The 19,248-nt window shown below is 39.4% G+C and overlaps 1 protein-coding gene across 7 annotated transcripts in view; it reads left to right on the forward strand.

Annotated features, from left to right (window-relative positions):
- Cblb (Cbl proto-oncogene B) overlaps positions 1–15,620 on the forward strand; it is a 173,506-nt gene extending 157,886 nt beyond the window's left edge. For 5 of the 7 annotated variants that reach the window (XM_021210047.2, XM_029544898.1, XM_021210046.2 and 2 more), the window contains 2 exons: positions 943–1,062; positions 12,035–15,608. In XM_021210047.2, coding sequence (XP_021065706.1) covers positions 943–1,062; positions 12,035–12,294 — 380 coding nt within the window. In that variant the 3' untranslated portion in view covers positions 12,295–15,608. Of the gene's footprint in view, positions 1–942; positions 1,063–12,034 lie in introns of all 7 variants that reach the window. The other 2 variants (XM_021210048.1, XM_021210049.1) reach the window with 1 other exon arrangement.
- Positions 15,621–19,248: the final 3,628 nt, after the last annotated feature.

Genomic DNA, 19,248 nt, shown 5'->3' on the forward strand with positions numbered 1-19,248 from the left:
ACACAATATAATTAAGGAAAATCTTGCCCTCCAAGGAACTCAGAATAACTTCAGAGATGGTACCAGCAGCAGAAAATAGATGCAGAAAACATGAGAGTGGAGGTGATGCTAATTATTAGCGAGCCAAAGAAGTCAGAGATAATGTTCTTCTATTCAGACAAAGGTACACGCTAAGGCTTTAAGCCCATATACTGCTAATTTTAAAGCGGTTAGGCCTGTGGTCCTAGTGACTTATGCCAACAGACTCCTGTCTCTCTTTAGTTACACTTGGGGAACTCCATCACGTATAGTGAAATAACTTTTCATTCTACTATTCACATTTCACAGTTTTACATGGCAGAGTATGAAAGAGTATATTTTTACTGTATTCAAACTTTATTTTTAGTAATGGTGTATGTTTTGCAGTTGAATTTACTATTCAGTGAGACAACCTGAGAACTTAGTCTTAACATATTTTGGGATGTCTAATATGGTACAGTTTTTAAAATACCTTATATTTACTGATTTTTGTACAGGCATTAATTCATTTAAAAATTGCAAGCTTCAGGTCTGTTTACAGATTCATATTGATGTCCCCTTCCGGAACCCAAGTGACCCAGCAGTTCTCTCTGAAGGCAAAATAGGCCCCTCATCAGCTTTCATTCATTGAAATGAATGGGTAGGAATAGAAATTTGAGTTACGAGGAGGCTAAGTAACTGATCTGAAAAGATGAAGGAAGATCCATAGTCTTAATTTTGGAATTAACGGGAATAGCTCTAACCTGAACAAATGAATGAGTTTGAAAACTGCACAGTCCATTGGGTATTACTGTTCATGAAATTAGTTGACCAACTCATTATCAAAATCTACAGGCCTTAGAAAGTTCCCAGAATTCTTTCTTTAGCCAACCAGCCGGGATCATCGTTTTAATTTAAAAAAAAAAAAATGTCTTTATTTTCAAGATCCCTTTTTTGACCCAACAAGTGGCCAAGTTCCATTGCCTCCTGCCAGGAGAGCACCAGGAGACAACGTCAAAGCCAACAGAGCCTCGCAGGACTATGACCAGCTCCCTTCATCTTCTGGTGAGTTGGCTGAGAACAGTAACAATGTTGTCCTATGTTTTTACAGCGCCTTTTTCTCTGTAGCCTCTGTCTTTTGTTTATTGCACTATAGCTAAGCATTCACTTACTTTCAGTGTCCTTCGTATTTGGCTTGTAAAGTGTACATTATGAAAGCAACACCCAGAAAAATACCTGGGAAAAAGAAAAAGTGAGGCTTAATATTATGTGTGTACAGTCAGTAAACTCACAGTCTTCGTTTGGGGATGCCTTCTTTCTTTTGATTTCCGTTTCTCATCCAGATACTGTCCTTGAGCATCTGCCCGTACTGTTTTTTTTTTTTGTTTTTGTTTTGTTTTGTTGTTTTTGATTTTTGTTGTTGTTTGTTTAATTTCACATTAAGACTGACGACTCTCTAAAATTCATATCAGTAACAAACCACGTTGTTGTTAATTGTTTATTATGGGTTTTTTATTGTTGATTTTGTTGCTCCCATTGTTGTTGTGGTTGGTTGGGTTGGTTGGTTGGTTGGTTGGTTGGTTAGTTGGTTGTCTGGTTTGCTGGTTGACTGACTGGCTAGTTAGTTGATTAGTTGCTGTTAGTTTTGTTTTTGGTTTTGTTTTTTGTTTTTTGTTTTTTGTTTTTTGTTTTGTAGTGAAGTGTGGGCCTTTTTTATCTGCATATCAATCCCTTTCCTGAGAGTTCCACTCTCACAACTTACTCAGCCTGAAGAACAAAGACAAGAGCAAGGCCAAGGGCCACACTACCATAATGCCAGCACTCAGAAGCTGAAGCAGGAACCTTACGCCATGTTTAGCAACAGACTGAGATACACAGTGGCATAGGAAAGCCAAGACCAGTGTAGCCTACATAGGGAAGCCCCATCTCCAAACAAACTAGTCAAGTGAGACACAACAGTATCCTGTATCCCAGTTCTCCTCCTGGATGCCCAACGCATAAGTGTATTCATGGGGACCAAAAAGAAGAGGTGTTAAATGTAATAGTCACATTATGGGACCCTCTGAATCAATGAGCTGCTTCAATCTATCAGCAGTGTGGTTTTCCAAGGTGCTGTATAGGAGATGCAGAATTCTCCACAAAACCTCAAAAGTGTTAACACTTGTATATGACCTGGGAAAGCACAGAAAAGCTTAACCCTTTCAGGTTTTGGTCCATGTTGTCTGCCTGTTCATGTGTAGCCGCTCAGAGCTTTCAGATCTGTCTGTGTATAGACTGTAGTTCCAAGTAAAAGAGACTGACAAAGCATGGAAACCAAGGGAGAAAAATATCTGCCAGCCCCATGTGACATAAAAAAGCAAAGCCATTACTGAAGTATTGTTGAAGGACACCTTTGGCCAAAGCACCACGTCTGACTTGAAATAATATATTCAGCACCTCTAACTCTTTTACAATAAAGGTATTCATTCACATCACGAGTCAAGTTATCACTAATCACTGTTTTCACAGATTCTTCTCTGTGGGCTGCACAACATGTGTGTATTGTGGAGTCAATAGCGTCACTCGTGTGCAGGATTTCGAGTGTTATGGATTGGGGTTAACATTACAATAGAAACCTCAAGAGTGCTTTGACTTGCAAACAGAGAAACATCCATATAACAGGACTAAACTAGATTTACCTAAGAAATTAAAAAATAATACTAATAATCAGAGCCAGCTAGAGCATCAAGTATTTCATCCTACTTCCTAAACCTTTTCTAACACTAGCAAAGCATGGGACTGGTGCCCTGTGTTACACACTAGCAAAGCATGGACCAATGCCTCTGGTTCTGACCTGTGTTTGTTAGCAAGAAACATGCTAGGTTTTGGTTGGTTGGTTGGTTGGTTGGTTTGGTTTGGTTTGGGTTTTTTGGAGGTTTTTTTTGTTTTTTGTTTGTTTGTTTTTTGTTTGTTTTTACAGGTACACATCTGTACTAGTCTCTGGATTAGGTGTTCACAATCTCTTCTTATCAAAGGCCCTTCTAAATGACCTAACAAGGATTCTGGTGAACTCTAAAAATAAGAATGTCTATCATCTTTCAGAGCTACATAAATAAATGATAGTAGCTTACTCGTCCATGAACTATGAAAAAAACAGTTCTAAAGAATTCAGAAATAGTTTTATCAGTATAAAATTATGTTCTTCGATCCCCTGTCAAAACACCATGTGCACAAGTGCATCTGTATAGCTACGTTGCACTTCAAGTGTGTTCATTCCTCTCAAAGGAAGTATTTCATAGATTTAAAAAGTGAATGTTGCCATTGGTATATTTACCAAATGATTATGTGATAAAACACATTTATAAAAAACATAAATTTCACTGGCATATTTTAAACATCACATACTTCTGGATTGGGACAACTTTTCTGCCAATAATCGACTTACTCTTTATACAAGCACATTACTCACACATAGCTCGTGTCACTAATAGCTGTGTGTAAGTTTTATAAAATTTTGATGCCACTTTCTGCTTACTGTATATTGTGCTGCAGTTTGAATTCCTTGAGCATTCCATACTGCCTGTTCTTACATACAGCGTTACCCTTGAAGGAGATTATTCATATCATTAGTAGTTAAGAGGTACTTCAGGACTTGAAACAATGCTAAGATGTCCCTGACTCACATGAAAGGACTTTATTTCTGACTATACTGACAAACTAAGGAGGTGTTGTTATAAGGGAAATGAGCTACAGTGCTTTGCCCTTTGTTTATTATTGGCTTAATGGAAAAATTGAAGGACTGTTGAACAGATTGTTATATCGGTAATGTTTTTGGAGATTTCAGCTGGAAATCAGAACTGTAATTCACACAAGGTGTAGAGATGTGTTTAAGTTACTGGAAGTCAGTGATGGGTAGGTTGCCATTAACACTTAGTTCTGATTCCACGATGGGAATGTCAGTGTTGTTGATCTCGACCAGTTCAGCTGGTAGTTGATGCCACTTGAAAACCTTCACACACAGCTCCAGTTTAAAACCTCAGGGCTGAAGTCTTTTTTTTACAAAGATCTGAAACAGTCTCGCATTCTGTATTCTGTATATTCTAAGTGCAGTTTATGTGAAGATTTTTCATGGGTTCATGTTTCACTGAAAACCTTATTTGAACTCACAGTGTCCAGACTAATTCAGCATCACAATGTAAATAGGCTCCAAAATTAATTGACAGTTCATATATTTGAAAACAAGATTGTAATATATTTTAAGATTTTGTTCATTCTTTATTCAGTTGAATTCATATTTCTTCTAATTATCAACTATTATACAACATAAGAAACATAAGAAAATTATTAGACAAAGAATGTTCATGCTTATTCCAAAAATTGTATGCATTTACTATATTACTGTAAGTCTATATGTAACTATATATACATGTTATATAATATTTAATTTATTAAACATTTACTATAGGATAGATAACTAGTTTTGGAGGCTAGAAATGAGAATCATATATCATTTAATATACAAAGCATATTATACATAATTCTTTCTATGTAGATACATAGTTGATATTTAACATAATGTATATGCTGTTATATACTTTAAACATAGCTGAAATATATAAATATAAATAAATGCGTACAATTGCAATAAGCTTAATTTATAAATTAAAGAAAAACAGATGTTTTACTAATCTGCCAAGGATCCTACACCAAGTGTCATCCCAATAAAACGTAAGTTGATTTTAACAATTTTTAGAAAGCTGTTCAAACATTTATTCTTTTATTGTTAATGAAGTTTGTGTCGTGATTCCCACAGTAGCCAAGCCAAAAAACCAAATTAGGACATAATCAAAAATAACAGCTTCATGTAACAATGGTTGCTAAAGCATTTGTGGACCTCCTTCCTAGTAAAACAGAGGAAGGGCCGTGAAGGAAGAGCAGTGACCATAGAGTAGTGGAAGGTACCGGATGCCCCAGGACCTTGGCAGCGCCCCTCCCTGGGTTCTAGCAGCTCGAGTCTGTAAAGCAGAGGGAACCTCATCTGTTTAGCTGTGGTCCTGTGGATTGCACAAGCTTGACGAGTGCATTCAGAAACACAATGTAGTGTAGACACCAGTGGTAAGAAAGGAAATCACTTAGAGCTGTGCCACAGGGATGTCCCGTGTATTCCCAGTTGATTTTGTTCCATGGTAAGATGTAGGGGTTGGATTTCAGTCCTCTCCGTGAGATAATTGATTTCCCCAGCACCATTTCTGAGACATCCCTTTCCCCGTTGTGTGAGTCTCGTGACTGTGAGAACTGGCTGGCAGCAGATGTGTAGGTTCTGAATCTCAGTTCCATCAGCCTCCAAGTCTGTCCTGTTGCTGTGGCTTTGTGATGCATCTTGCAGTCTGGTGTGGGAAGCCTCCAGCTTTCTGCTGTATGTTCAATGTGGCTTTGGTTCTTTGAGATCCCTGAGCTTTAGTATGAATATTGGGGGAATCCACAGGTAGATTTGAATCTATAGAGTAATTTATAAATGACAAACATTTTATCAATAGTCTGTTAGTCCGTGGATATGGAGAGTTTTCATTTTTGTTTTTCATGTCAGTTTCTTTGACTGTAGTAGAGCTTTTACTTCCAGGGTTAGGTTCATTCCTGAATGTTTTATCTGTAGCTTTTGTGGGTTTAAAATCATTAAGTTGCTACTAATTCTTGTATGTGAGCTCTGCATTCTGCCACACCATTGAATTAATACTTACTAATACTGTTTTTGGTGGACTCCTCAGTTTTGTGTACAAAAATCCTGTACCCACAAAAAAAAAAAAGTCACAAGAAGTGTCCGTTTAACTCCTCCCTTCTTTATTTGTATGGCTTTTGAGTTGTTTCTCGTTAAGATGTTCTGTTTGAAATGTATGGTTGGTTCTGCACTGAATAACCTGGTGGCAATGGGTAACTGATCTCAGAAAATCCTTGCAGCTTCTCTCCATTCACATTAATGTCATCTAGGGGTTGTACTTAATCCATACTGTGTTGAGGGGTATAGTCATAGAGAAGTGTTAAGTTGTATCAAGTGCTTCTTCTGTATCTGCTGAGATCATATGGTCATATGGTGTCCATATTTTATTGTCAGCATACAAATATGTGTATTGATTTCCATATGTTGAACTATCTTTTAACTCTGAGAATGCAACCAAATTGAATAATGGTGAATAAACTTGAATCCCTGGGATGAAACCAGTGATTTAACTAGTGAGTTTGATTCCATGAAACTTTGTTAAGAATATTTGTATCTGTGTTCATCAGAAATATTAATGGTCTATAAGTTGTTGTTGTTGTTGCTGCTGCTGCTGCTGCTGCATACGTGTCTGGTTTTGGAACTTGGATAATGCCAGCTAGGTTCTTGGAAGGTTTTCACTGTTGATAAATTCTGAAAATCCAATGAAACGAAACTAGGCGGTTAAATATCAGTGGTGAGCCTCCTGGCTGTGGGCTCCTCCGTGAGGGACTTCATTGGTGATTCAGTCCCATGACCACCATTGTTCTCTCCAGATTCTGTGTCCTCGGGGTTCGTTTGTTTTACAAGTCTACGGATGTGTATCTCTGGGTTTTCCTGTGTGTTTAGCCTAAGTTCCTAGGAGTCTCTATGGTTGCCTTCCTCTGGCTGAGCTCCGATGCTTCATTTTCCCTTTCTGACCATACCTACTTGCTTTCCCAATTAACCTGTCTGGAAGCTTATCCTGGTTACGTTTCTGAAGAACCAGTTAATGGTTCCACTAATCCTTTCCAGCACTTATTTCTGCTTAAATCCTTGTTGTTTCCTTCCATAGACTACATTAGGCTTAGGTTGGTTCTTGGTTTTCTAAGTACTAGAGATTACCAGCATATATTGGTTCCACTAATCCTTTCCAGCACTTATTTCTGCTTAAATCCTTGTTGTTTCCTTCCATAGACTAGATTAGGCTTAGGTTGGTTCTTGGTTTTCTAAGTACTAGAGATTACCAGCATATATATTTACTTAAGGGTTCTCAGACTCTGTTTAGAGTTTGGGGGTTTTTACTGTTTGTTTCATGTTGCTGCTGCTGCTGCTATTGTCTTGTGGGGTTTTGGTTGGTTTTGGTTTTGGTTTATTTGCTTGTTGTCCCTGCTTCTGCACCCACTTCCCACCCACTCATGCCCAGGTGAAGATACTCACAGCATGTTTGTATACCTTTGGATGCGCCTTGTTACATATCACACGTTTTCTCTATTGCGTTTCCATTTTCATTAGTGTTGAGAGATTTTAGAATGCTCCAGCTTTCTTCATGACCCCCTTGCTTGTTAAAAGGAATCTTCAGTTTCTATGAATCTTTACAATTTTCAGAATCTTTTTGTTGAATCATATGTTATTCCATTTTGATCAGAAAGAATAGAGGGTACTTCAGTTATTTTTGATTTGTTGACTTAACATGGACTATTCTAGAGAAAGTTTCATGTTCCGATAAAATGTCTGTCCTGCAGCTGTTGGATAAAGAATATTCTGTAGGTGTTATTTAAACTCATTTATCCCTTTCAGAGTTTAGCTCTGGTGTTTGTTCATATCTTTATCTGGATGATCTTAACAGATGCAGGATATTGAAATCTTGTCACCATCACTGTATTGAAGGCTGTCTGGCCTTCCATATCCGATGACTTTGTTATAGAAAATTGGGTATTCTGGCGATAAGTTCATATAGGTTCAGTCATACTGCCTTGCTAATTGGCTCCTTTATTTAATAAGGTGACTTTTCTTTGTCTCCTCGGGTTTATTTTTAGATGTAAATGTAGCCAGTGGTGTCTGTCTTAAGCTTCTGTTTAAAACATCATCATAAGCCATCCTTTACTCTCAACCTGTTTCTGTATTTAATAATGAAGTGAGTTTGTGTTCGAATGACTGGGGACTGGCTTAACTGGAGAGTGAGAGAAGCAATAAATGACAGAGACACAGACATACACAGAAAAGCTAGGGTCAGATGGCCTGAGACTCTATGTATTATAGAGATTGGAAGGAGGGTTTTTAAAGACAGACAAGGAAGCAGGGTTATTATATAAAACTATAAAACTGAACAAGGAATTGGTGTAGCTAATGTTCCTAGGAGCAGTTTCTGTAGGGGAACAGTTCTCAGACTGTTTACATCTGGAGAGAGACAGCTATGGTGAACGTTTGATGCACATACTGTCAACATTCACATTCAGCCCCAAGGAAGGCTTTCTCATCCCTGAGCATCTCTAGAGCTACTCCTGTAGGACTAAATCCTTGACCTCGCTTTGCCCAAATCAAACAATACACATTTACAGAAGGCTTCACTAGCTCCCTGTAGTCTTAGGAGACCTATTATTGGAAATTGTTATACTCTTGTGTGTGTTTGTGTTTGTGTGTGTGTGTGTGTGTGTGTGTGTGTGTGTGTGTGTGTGTNTGTGTGTGTGTGTGTGTGTGTGTGTGTGTGTGTGTGTGTGTGTCTTGGGCTTTATCCGTTTTGCTCGTTCACTGTGCTTGCTCCATTGTTCTGTGGTGTATGGCCTCTTCAGTGGGGTTTCCGGTTTCACATGCTTTCATGATGGTGATTCCATTTCTTTCACTTCAGAATGTAGGACTTCTTATACCTATTTGGAAGCCATCTGTGGTAATCAGACAATTTCTCAGTAAAAGCTGTCTTGATTCTCTGGATGGATGTTGTCATCATGGAAAGCACTGGTTTCTTTCAAGAATCTGAATATATCCCTTAATGCTTTCCTGGCCTATAAAGTGTCTGCTCAAGCATTCACTGCTACTCTGATATGGTGCCTTTAAGTGTGACATTGATCTTCAGTGGAAGATTTAAAGTTGTTTCTTTGTGTTCTGTAGTTTGGACAACTTAATTGTAATAAGTTTGTGATGATCTTTTCTGGCCGTGCTTATTGGGATGCTACATGTGTCCTCTACCCAAATGTTTGTAACTGTTCTGAGGTCGGGAAAGCCTCTGCTGTTATTCCTAGGTTATCAATGAGCTTTTTTGCCCCTGGCGAAATTTTTCTCATTGCCTTCAGTTATTCCAAAATGTCGGTTTGGGCCTTTTTGTTTTGGTTTTGTTTCCTTGTTTGTTTCTCAGTTCTTAGCCTGTCAGGGATCTTGAGTGCTTTATTCTTGTTTTGGGAGCACAAACGGGGTGCTTCCCAAGACACATCTGTGAGTCCTTGCCTCTGCCCCTCGATGCTGTGAGCTGCAGACCTTCCCATTCTGAACTCCTCATGTCTAAGATGTGCTTGGTTCTCCTTCGGAGTCTCACGTTACATTTCTTATCCCTGCGGCCCACACTGACTTCCTCATTTCACTCACCTGGTGATTTTTGGATTTTTTGTTTTGTTTTGTTTTTTGAGCTCTCATTTTTTTCTATTCATTCTTGCTAAATTCTTTTGTTTTGTAAAGCATTTTATCTATGTCTCTCTTTTTTGAAAATTGCTGCTGAAGTTTTGTTTTTCTAGAGGCAACATGCTACCTTTTTTGTTTCTCAAATTTTTGTGTTCCTAGTTTGAAACTTGCCCCTCTAATAATAATTAGTTATTCCTACTTTTATATGGTAGTCTTATTAGAGGTGGGGCCTTTGAGATTGCCCCATGCACAGTGCCTCTCAGCTCATGTTGTAGTTATACAATTAATAAGTATTGGAGATTTTATGGGTATAGCTTTCCTTTTATATATAAAAGACACTGCCTTACAGCAGGTGCCCTGCTTTTCTGGCTTGTACAATCTTTCTGCTCCTCTTCCTCAGTGTTCCCTGAACCTTGGGCATTTGTTTAACATACGGTGCTGGTTTTGGGTCTAGCTGGTCACCAACTCTCCTTTCTTATATTCTTATGCAGTTGGGATTAGTGACTTTGGGCACGGTATATGTATTGTCAAAATCAGGTATACCTGCTGTCTGTGCATCACACAGGAGCAGAGACTCACTAGCCATTTGCCAGGTAAGGAGGAATGGACAGCAGACAGTGTGAGGAGCTCACTGCATAGATACTCCTGAAATTGAGATGGCGGTCCTTGCTGTAAATTGGGGTGGGGGTAGAATCAGCCCTGTTGGTGTTAATTCTAATTCAGGCAAGGGCCTGAGGCATTAGTGACATCAGCAGTCATGAGGAGTTTGCAAGACCTGTTCTTCAGCCAATAAATAGAGGGCCTGGATGCTACACAGGGATATGCAGTTTAATTACAGAGGACAAACTAATAAATCTGTGTTAGTTTGACAAGACACAGAAACCATAAATTCTTTACACAACTATAATATATATTATCTACAACTATACTATTTATAAATGGGAATTTTTCTGTAAGACAAGAAAAATTAAAGTAGGAGTATTATCCAGTTTGATGGAGAAACAAAGAGAGGTTTTTATTTATATGTGTTGGATTGAGCCACCCATATCTGTTAATGGAATGATTCTTTTACAAGTCACCTTCTCATGCAAGAGTGCTGTACTTGATCAAAAATGATCATAAGAGATAATGTCACTGGTAATTTTTTATGATTTGATTTTTATTTGAAATTCCAGCTTGCACTAGCATCAGAAGCTATTACGGGAGTTGACAGGGCCAGAACGAACAGGAAGAGGTGGGACCTCTGCAAGGCCTTCACTTCACAGCTCACTCTGTTGTGTCTTTGTTTTTTATTATAAGAAAAATGTTCAATAAGTGTCATTGTCTATGTATGACTCTGCTGCTTCCTAAACTCTGCACTTCTAAACTGCACACGTATATAGGTAGGCAGATGAACATGTTCTGTGTAGGTAGCTGTCCCAGTCCCTGGGGATTTGTATGGTAGCTTGTAATTAATTTTCTTTGTTCTCAAGAGTCCTGTATGATCATGGGTAGCAATGTTATTGGTTTCACTTTATGCAGATATTCTCTGGGATGGAACAATGGTTCAGTAGATGGTTCAGAGATCTATAATCTCAGCCACCTATAGTGAATTGGGAGTGAGAAACAGGGGACTCTCCAGAGTCTTGTAGGCCATCCAGCCTGATGTATGCAGCGGAACAAGAGACGCTGCCTGAACAAGGTGGAAGGCAAGGGCTGAGCCACGGTTGTCCTATGACCATCACATGTGGGTCATGGCACGTGTGGACCCACTCTCGCTCTCACACACATATATAGACACATCTACACGTACTGCTGCACACATTTTAAAGAATGAATTACCTTCAGGGTCCTGAACCATAAGCCAGTCTCCTCCTGATGCTCTTCTTCTCTGTTTGCATTTTCTTGGACAAAAGTGCCTGCATCAGAATCTAAAGTGTTTGCTTGAGCAAAGCCACATTGAATTTGCTCAACTAACAGAGTCAAACCATCTGCTGGTTTTGTTTCCTTTTTCCTTGTTATAAATGAAGTGCAGCAGATTAACCTGGAAACCCAGGGAGGAGGAAACCCTACACTGTATTTCTGGGAATAGCTCTTCCACCAGAACATGAGCAGGGCAGAGGTCATTTGGGGACAATTCTGCACCTTTAAAATTGTGTCATTGGGATGCTTATCCCTCTGGGAGGAACCTCTTGACTCCATCCTTTTCTTCCTCCTCCTTCTTCCTTCTCCTCCTCCTTCTCCTCTTCTTTCTTCTTCCCTCCTCCTCCTCCTACTTTTCCTCTTCTTCCTCCTCCTCCTCTTCCTCCTCCTCCCCCCTCCCCATCTCCCTTCTCCTCCTTCTTTGAGCAGCCACAGTCTGTGCCACAGTTGAGAAATATGTGACTAATCAGATCTTGTTACTTTTACTCTGAAATTCAACTGTTATGCACTAGTGTTGTTTTGGGGGGCTTGTTTGTTTTAAAGCAACTCTTTTCTGGCCTAAAAAGTTAAATATGGAATCAGAAAATAAGTATTAGTTTTCAGTCAAACTACTACATTCTTCCACCACATCCTAATTTTTAAAATGAAATAATGTTTTTCATTCTACAATAAGCTAGCCAAGAAGTAAAATTAGTTGTAGAGAAAATGAACAATAGTATTTAACATAAAATAATGAAGTAACAATATTGTCTTCTGTAGTGTTCATTTTTATCCCACTGTTTCAATGGTATCTGTCTTTGACAATCTCTGCAGATGGTTCGCAAGCACCAGCTAGACCCCCCAAACCACGACCCCGAAGGACTGCACCAGAAATTCATCACAGAAAGCCCCATGGACCCGAAGCAGCGCTGGAAAATGTCGATGCAAAAATTGCAAAACTCATGGGAGAGGGGTATGCCTTTGAAGAAGTGAAGAGAGCCTTAGAGATTGCCCAGAATAACGTGGAAGTGGCCAGGAGCATACTCCGAGAATTTGCCTTCCCTCCGCCCGTCTCCCCACGTCTGAATCTATAGCAGCCAGAACTGCACACACCAAAGGGCAGTTAACAACTATTCCAGGAGTATGGGACAGAAGGACGGAGATGGAATGCAGGAGCCACAGTGTCTTTCCGTGTGGCATCCCCAGAAGGCAGCCTGGAGTCCAGCTTCCCTGGTTCCACCGCTCCCTTAGGTTGCCCACACTGCAGCTTCTGTGTTTGTGCTAGCCATACTTTGAAATCAGGGTTGAACTGATAAAATAATTTAAAGACGTTTACTCCCCCTTGAACTTTGAATCTGTGAAATGCTTTTCCTTGTTTACACGTTGGCAGAATTGCAGTTTGTCTCTGTTTCTTATCCCTGTACTGTGTTCCTGACAGGCCCTTTGCAGAGTTGCTCAGGTCTGCTGAAAGATTTTCCATGCCTGCCCTGGTGCCCACATCAGCGGCTAAACCATCTCTTTGTGTTGCTCTGTATCCGGGCCCCACCTCATGTCCCCAGGTCCAGTTCCATTTCTCCCATTCACACGGCACGCTAGTCTGAAGGTCCTGATTTTTTTCAGTGTTTCAAACTAATGCAGAAAGAAAAAAGAAAATGTGTGTGGTCTTGTCTTCACTACTGAGTCTTTTCTTTGGGAACCATCACTGTTGAGAGGTGGGGGGAAACCTGAATGTAAAAAAGCATCTATTTGTCAATAAACTGCCTTTTGTACGGGGTTTTTATATACTATAAAAGAGCTCCTCTTGTTAGTTTAAGTTCTGTGACCTTTAGGTGTCCGAACTCTCCCTGTCGCCCACCCAGGAGTGTCGTGATGCTGTAAAAGTGACTGCTGCAGGCGCAGGGAAAACAAGCTTGCAGGAGACTGCTCGTACTACAGTACCATAATGAGATGCCCTGATATTTATGCCTGCATCACTTTCAGGAGAGATGGAAAGGGGGACCACCGCCTGGAAATATGTTAATATGCCTTTAGATAAAGTCATGGACATACATGCCTTTCCCAAGTGGAATAGAGCTCATTTTCTATTTTATGATGTCACCCTGGCTCCTCACAGTGTGGGAGCCCCCTAAGGCACTGATGACTGTTATGTATCACTGCACCTGCAGGCCTTGTAAGTTGCAAAACTCTTGGTACCCTTTCTCCACTCATGTTAGGAGTCCTGTTTACTCTGTGGGTTTTGTCATTGACTGCTCTGTGTTGCCCCCATCCAGGCAGAGGAAACTGTGGTTACTTTTAATCTACAGATATCTTTTGACCATCTGTAATGTGCTTCGCACTCTTGTTGGCTTTGAAAGCACAAACTCTCACAATGGACTCCATCATATTATTTGTGTAAATGCGTTTGGTGGTCAATGTCTCCAGTCTGATGGATGAAGCTTCAAAGATTGGTGTAAGGACTTTAGACCTCTGTGGCAATTTCAGGTTTTTGGTTTGGTTTGGTTTGGTTTGGGTTTTTTGTTTGCTTGGGTTTTTTGTTGTTGTTGTTTTGTTTTGTTTTGTTTTGTTTTAATTTTGCATCCCTAATAGTGGCAGGGGGTGGGAGAATAAAACTATCTCCATGCAAAAATGCTTGAACCACATTTTGATAGTTTCTAAACATGGATTTTGGTGGAGGCTTGGGTGGACGCTTCCTACCACTCGTTACTCCATACCCAGTCTCACATACAGAGATGCCTCAGATAACCACTCAAAGGACAAGAGAGTACATCAGAAAGATCTGATGGAACTGCCATTGTACAAGACTTCATGGACAGAGCTGTGTTTGTCCAGGAATGGGACCCAGCACATTCTTTTACAGTTTGGCTTTCATGGAATGAGACAGGATTTGAGGACTCGTAGTCTGCGTATTTTAGGTTTGTTTGGATGATCCTATGTTGCTTCTGCTACCAGAGGTGTATTTTTTAGTGCTTTCTGATCCTATATCTTGGAGAAGGTATGAATACAAGCTTTTTTTTATACTTTCTACAATTGGCTGTTGTTTTATTATCTGCTCTTACTTTTTGTACTTGTTTTATAAGTTCTGATGTCATACTAATAGAGTGCTGGGTATGTTGGGCTTCACGTAGCTCGCCAACAATCGGCTTGCCCCTTTGTTGTCCTTACACTGTTAAAACATCCTTAAAGGATGAGGGGGTAGGTTTACAACAGGAACACTGTGACCCGCAGCATATTCTCCTCCACTCACAAATAGTACAAGAGATTTTCCTCAAGAAATTAAAAGCTAAGGATGTGCTGACACAGTTTATTGGAACCTGAAGTTTTGGCAAGGTAGGGAAGTGTAAATAATTTTCTGGATTGTACCAGGATCCCTACTACATCCACTCAGTAGCCACTGTTGGTTTTCTCATCAAGGAAAGTGAGTTTTAGGAGTCATATGTAAGACAAAGCAAAGAGAAAACATGAAAACTCACAAAATTTATTTGAAAAAAATTGTTGAAATTATTTTTCATTATGAAAGGGACTACTAGTTAATACTTGCTAACTAACACAATGTGCCACACTTTGTTCCCTCTGATCCAGAAATTGAGTTGCCCCCCCATGCTCAAGATTTGATAATAGAATTACCCTTAATCCAGTATCTTATATAGTCTACACAATTAAAACAAACCATGGATAATTGTAACCCCTACCTGGGATCCATCTCCAATGATAACCCAGTCATTGTTTTTCTAGAATTGGGGAGTTATTTTTTTTCCTTTTCCTTTTACCCTTCTCACCCCCTGCCCTGCACCCAACTTTTTTGTATCTGATATATATCATAGCCAAATTTTGATGCTTAACTTATCCTGCTTCCACAATTCCAGTTGTTAGCCCTTTCTCACGTTACCCCTGCCCACAGTACAACAGAGCTCTCACTACAACCTTCAGAGGTCTGTTTGCTAACTCAGTATTTCACACACCCAGGACACATGCAGAGCTCTTCATAATGTGAACTTCCTAATTGTTCAGTTCCAGAAGCATTTCCTGCAATTTGAACCTGACTTTGCCTCTCGAATTTTCAACTTGAAGCCTTAGTTTGCACTGAATTATCTCATCTGGTTTTAAAATGTCTCAAATGGACTGATTTGGAAGCAAAATGTGGTATATTTTAAATACTGAAGCAGGTACTTTCTGTAAGCCTGAAATGTTGAGCTTCGAAGGAGACTTTCTGGAAAAAAAAGACAGCAATAGAAAGTTTTCTTCTCAGTTCCTATTTTTATTGTTTTGAAATGTGGTTTTTATAACTTGTCTAATGTGGCAAAATAGCTATGTGTTCAATTAATTTATATTTTATTCATTCTTTTTTTTCAATTCTGGATATGTAACCTCAAGTACTTTATCTGTTCTTTTAAGGTATTTTATAAAAATGAATGTTAACAAATGCCTTTTGTATGTTATTTTTCAAGTAAGAACAAATATTTCTTTGAAAGCATATATCTGATGCTATTTTTCCATAGGATATGGAAATGGCACTAGGAAGGTATCTGGGCAGATATAGCCACCTTAGAAAAGGACTTAGTCACCAGGTGCCAAACCCACATAACTTAAGACAGTCTAAAGTCAGTCATGTCAGAGACCTGAACGTCAGTATTTAAGGTTACAGGTAATGAGGACCCTTATTAATGAAAAGACTGCTTTGGAGAGGATTACACTACATAATGAATGGGCATTACCTGACTAATATTAACATCTGTTCTTTAAATCTTTGCCTTTGTAATCATTGGATATGGCCAGAGATTTAAAGTGGGGAGAGCAACCATATAGAGAATAGAGGTTTGATAAGAGTATGTAAAAATTCTTAATGAGCAAATGCAAGAGCCAACAAATCATCAGGGGCAGCTACCATTATGAGCTACCCTATTCAGGGAACTCAGTCTATATCACAAATCAGAGAAAGTTGTTATAAATAATAAATTGAACATGCAAAATCCCATACACCATAATACTCCTATCCCCTGAATTCACACACACGATGAGTCACATCAGTAACTCCACACAATAAATACTGTATGTTACCACTTTATAATTCCATTGTACATGCCCTTATGACTTCTGTTGTTGGCTATTCATTGTCTGTGTGCCTCTTTATTCTCTCCTGGATGCAGAGATGGCCCCTCTGTTTCTGCTTAGCTTGCAGTTGCCCATCACTGTCCTTGTCTATGCTTACCAGTCCTTTCTAATATTTGTCTCCTTCCGTTTTGCTAGCTCCGCTAATTCTTCCAAGTACCGCCTAAGTATTGACCCCATGAAGCATGTTCTGCCGTCATCTATGGGCTGACTTGAATATGCCCCTTTTATGTATCATACAACACCAATATTATGATCAACCATGAGGTTGAAGTTACCTCACAGTTAAAGAAGTTTATAGAAAATACAGTCCAACTTAGTAAAGGGTTTCTAGTAAGTGAGCAACAGTCCTGGAGTGCACTTGTTGCCATCTGGGTAAAAAGATCTTTCCTCCTTTTATCCTCATTTCTTCACTAAAGACTACATCATGAACAAGACTATTAACATGACTGGGCAAGCTGCCTTAATTTTCTTTCACTAGACTAAGAGCAGTATATATAAATATATATTTAAAAGGTATTTTTAAATGGTTTTTTATTTGACATTTTCTTTATTTACATTTCAAATGCTATCCCGAAAGTTCCCCATACCCTCCCTCCGCCCCTTAAAAGGTATTTTTTTAAAAATCAAAAAACACTAAGAGATTGAAAAACATTCTGACATACTGGGATTCCTTCTGCATTTAATCAAAGCAAAACAAAACTAGAAGGGAGCCAGCAAGTATTTGCCAAGTATTACCACTATTGAAGGGCAAGTCTTGACCATAGTCCCTTGGATCCCATGGAACCTTGTCAAGGCGTTGAACTTTGAACCATCTTTTATGTGTGTCAGTGAACAAAACTGTGAACAGCTTCCTGACAAACATGCATGTAAGCTTAGTGTCCCCATTTGAAGACTAACTACATAGAAATTTTGAAATAAAGTCACACTACAGTAGCACATATGAAGGGGAGGGAATCCCCCTCCCTTTGTGAAATTTTCTTGCCTTTTCTCAAACCCAAAGAAACAGAAGCACAAAAGTGATGAGGGAAAGAGAAAGGTAGATTCCTGAGGTAGAATAGCGGACAGGATTGCAGAAGAGTGGAAAGCCTATATTAAATTAAAATGTAGATGACTAAATGATGAACTGTAGGATCTAAATCAGTGACTGGAGAACAGATGAACATTATCCACCATGCTGGTACTCCATCAAGTTCAAGGTGTACCATAAATACTGGGCACCTCGTCTCACATGGGCATTGGAAATAGTTGTTTCTTACAAGAGTTACTCAAAAAAGAGGCTTGACCAAAAGATGCGATGATCTGGGCAGGTCCATTTGATTTCTCTGGATATATTTTTCTCTGGCAGTGCCAGTTGTCTCCAGCCCTTAAGAGCAGATCCTAGTAGATCCCTACCACTCCCTTAGGGAACAAGGCAAGTCCCTCATCCCTTTTCTTGTCCGGCAGCATGGCAGGGTCCACCACATTCCATTTCTCTCTTTGCTGCAGTCATTTCTTCTGGAGTGAACTCTCCCTGCTTTCGTGATTGGCTTATTTATGAAATAAATATCGAGACCATGAAGTAAAACAGCTGGCAGCAACTTATCCAAAACATCAGTGATCACCCTGCAATTACTCTCAAATGGAACCTGTCACCCTAAAGAACCATTTTGATGGACAATGCAAGATATTTTTGAAGAAAATGAAACAACCACAAGTGCCTAGGCCTAGGGCTATTCAGACATGAATTAAACCTAGCAGTACCAATGCACTTATTCATATAAATGTTTAATCAGGTGCAATGTTGAATGTCTACTTATCTGGAATTTCCTACAAAATGAGGGAAGAAAAAATGGTTGACAGCAAGACTGATGTATCTCTATTGGGCATTTTAATCTACCCTAACACAATGAAACATTTATATAGCAGTTGAGGCAGTTTATATTTTGTTTCCAATCTTCTCAAACTCAAACCTGTGACTCAGACCCAGTATTTATCATTCCTTCCCTTTGCACATAGAGAAAATGGGTAATCCAGAGAACATCGGTCTCTTCCCATGAGATGGTAAAAACAGATGAGAGTAGATCATTCTCTAATATTAAGTGTATTGAGCTTATCCCACACATTAAACATGAGACTGGAACCCAGAGATATGAGGTAAGATCTAGGCACTCTCTTTATAGATGAGAAAGGAGTTGAGAATGAGTCACCTTGACCTGTATCCTAGCACGTATGACAACAAAATGTAAATATATATTTCTTGGTTGAAAAGCGTATTTCTTCAAGTATGTTTTGCTAACTGGTCAGCAGATGGTGAGCCGGACTCACGCAGGTGAAGAGGTACTGACAGCACCTGTGGCAAACAGCTCAGGTACTTGAAATCGTGTGAATGATTCATGCGCCATGCTAATCAAACTGGCTTACAACCCTTGGTCTTTCAGCAAGCCACTTTGAGCATGTAGGAACACCTACTTTAACATTTTCAGTTATTGTGAGCACTGAAGAATAGAAAAGGGAAAACATGCTTCAGCCTACAATGTCCCAGCAAAAGGAAATTCATCTTAATTGCTTCATTCAGCGAAAACCTAATACAGAAAAGAGAACAAATGCGTATTCTCACAGGTTAAATCAGAAAACATCTGTTTCATTGGTGAAGCTTTATTATGTAGGCCCAGAAGCACTTTTAGCAGCTGTGCTATTAATCGGTAAGAGGCTATAAACTTGTCACGGTAAGGACACTGCAAATTCAGCTTGAATACAGTTTGCTTTTCACATTAATGACACGTAAGGACACTTGTGCCTCTCATCATCACTTCAGAGCTTTGAAAAGACCAATGTTCTTGTTCCCATCTCAAAGGGCCACTGGCACTTCAGCTTATGACCCATCCGTTCTTTGTGGTATTAACCCTTAGATTAAATTCAATCAGAGCTGAAGATGGCTTCAAGAGCACTCACTCTCCTTT

The sequence above is a fragment of the Mus pahari genome, chromosome 12, assembly GCF_900095145.1.
Source record: "Mus pahari chromosome 12, PAHARI_EIJ_v1.1, whole genome shotgun sequence".
NCBI lineage: Eukaryota > Metazoa > Chordata > Mammalia > Rodentia > Muridae > Mus > Mus pahari.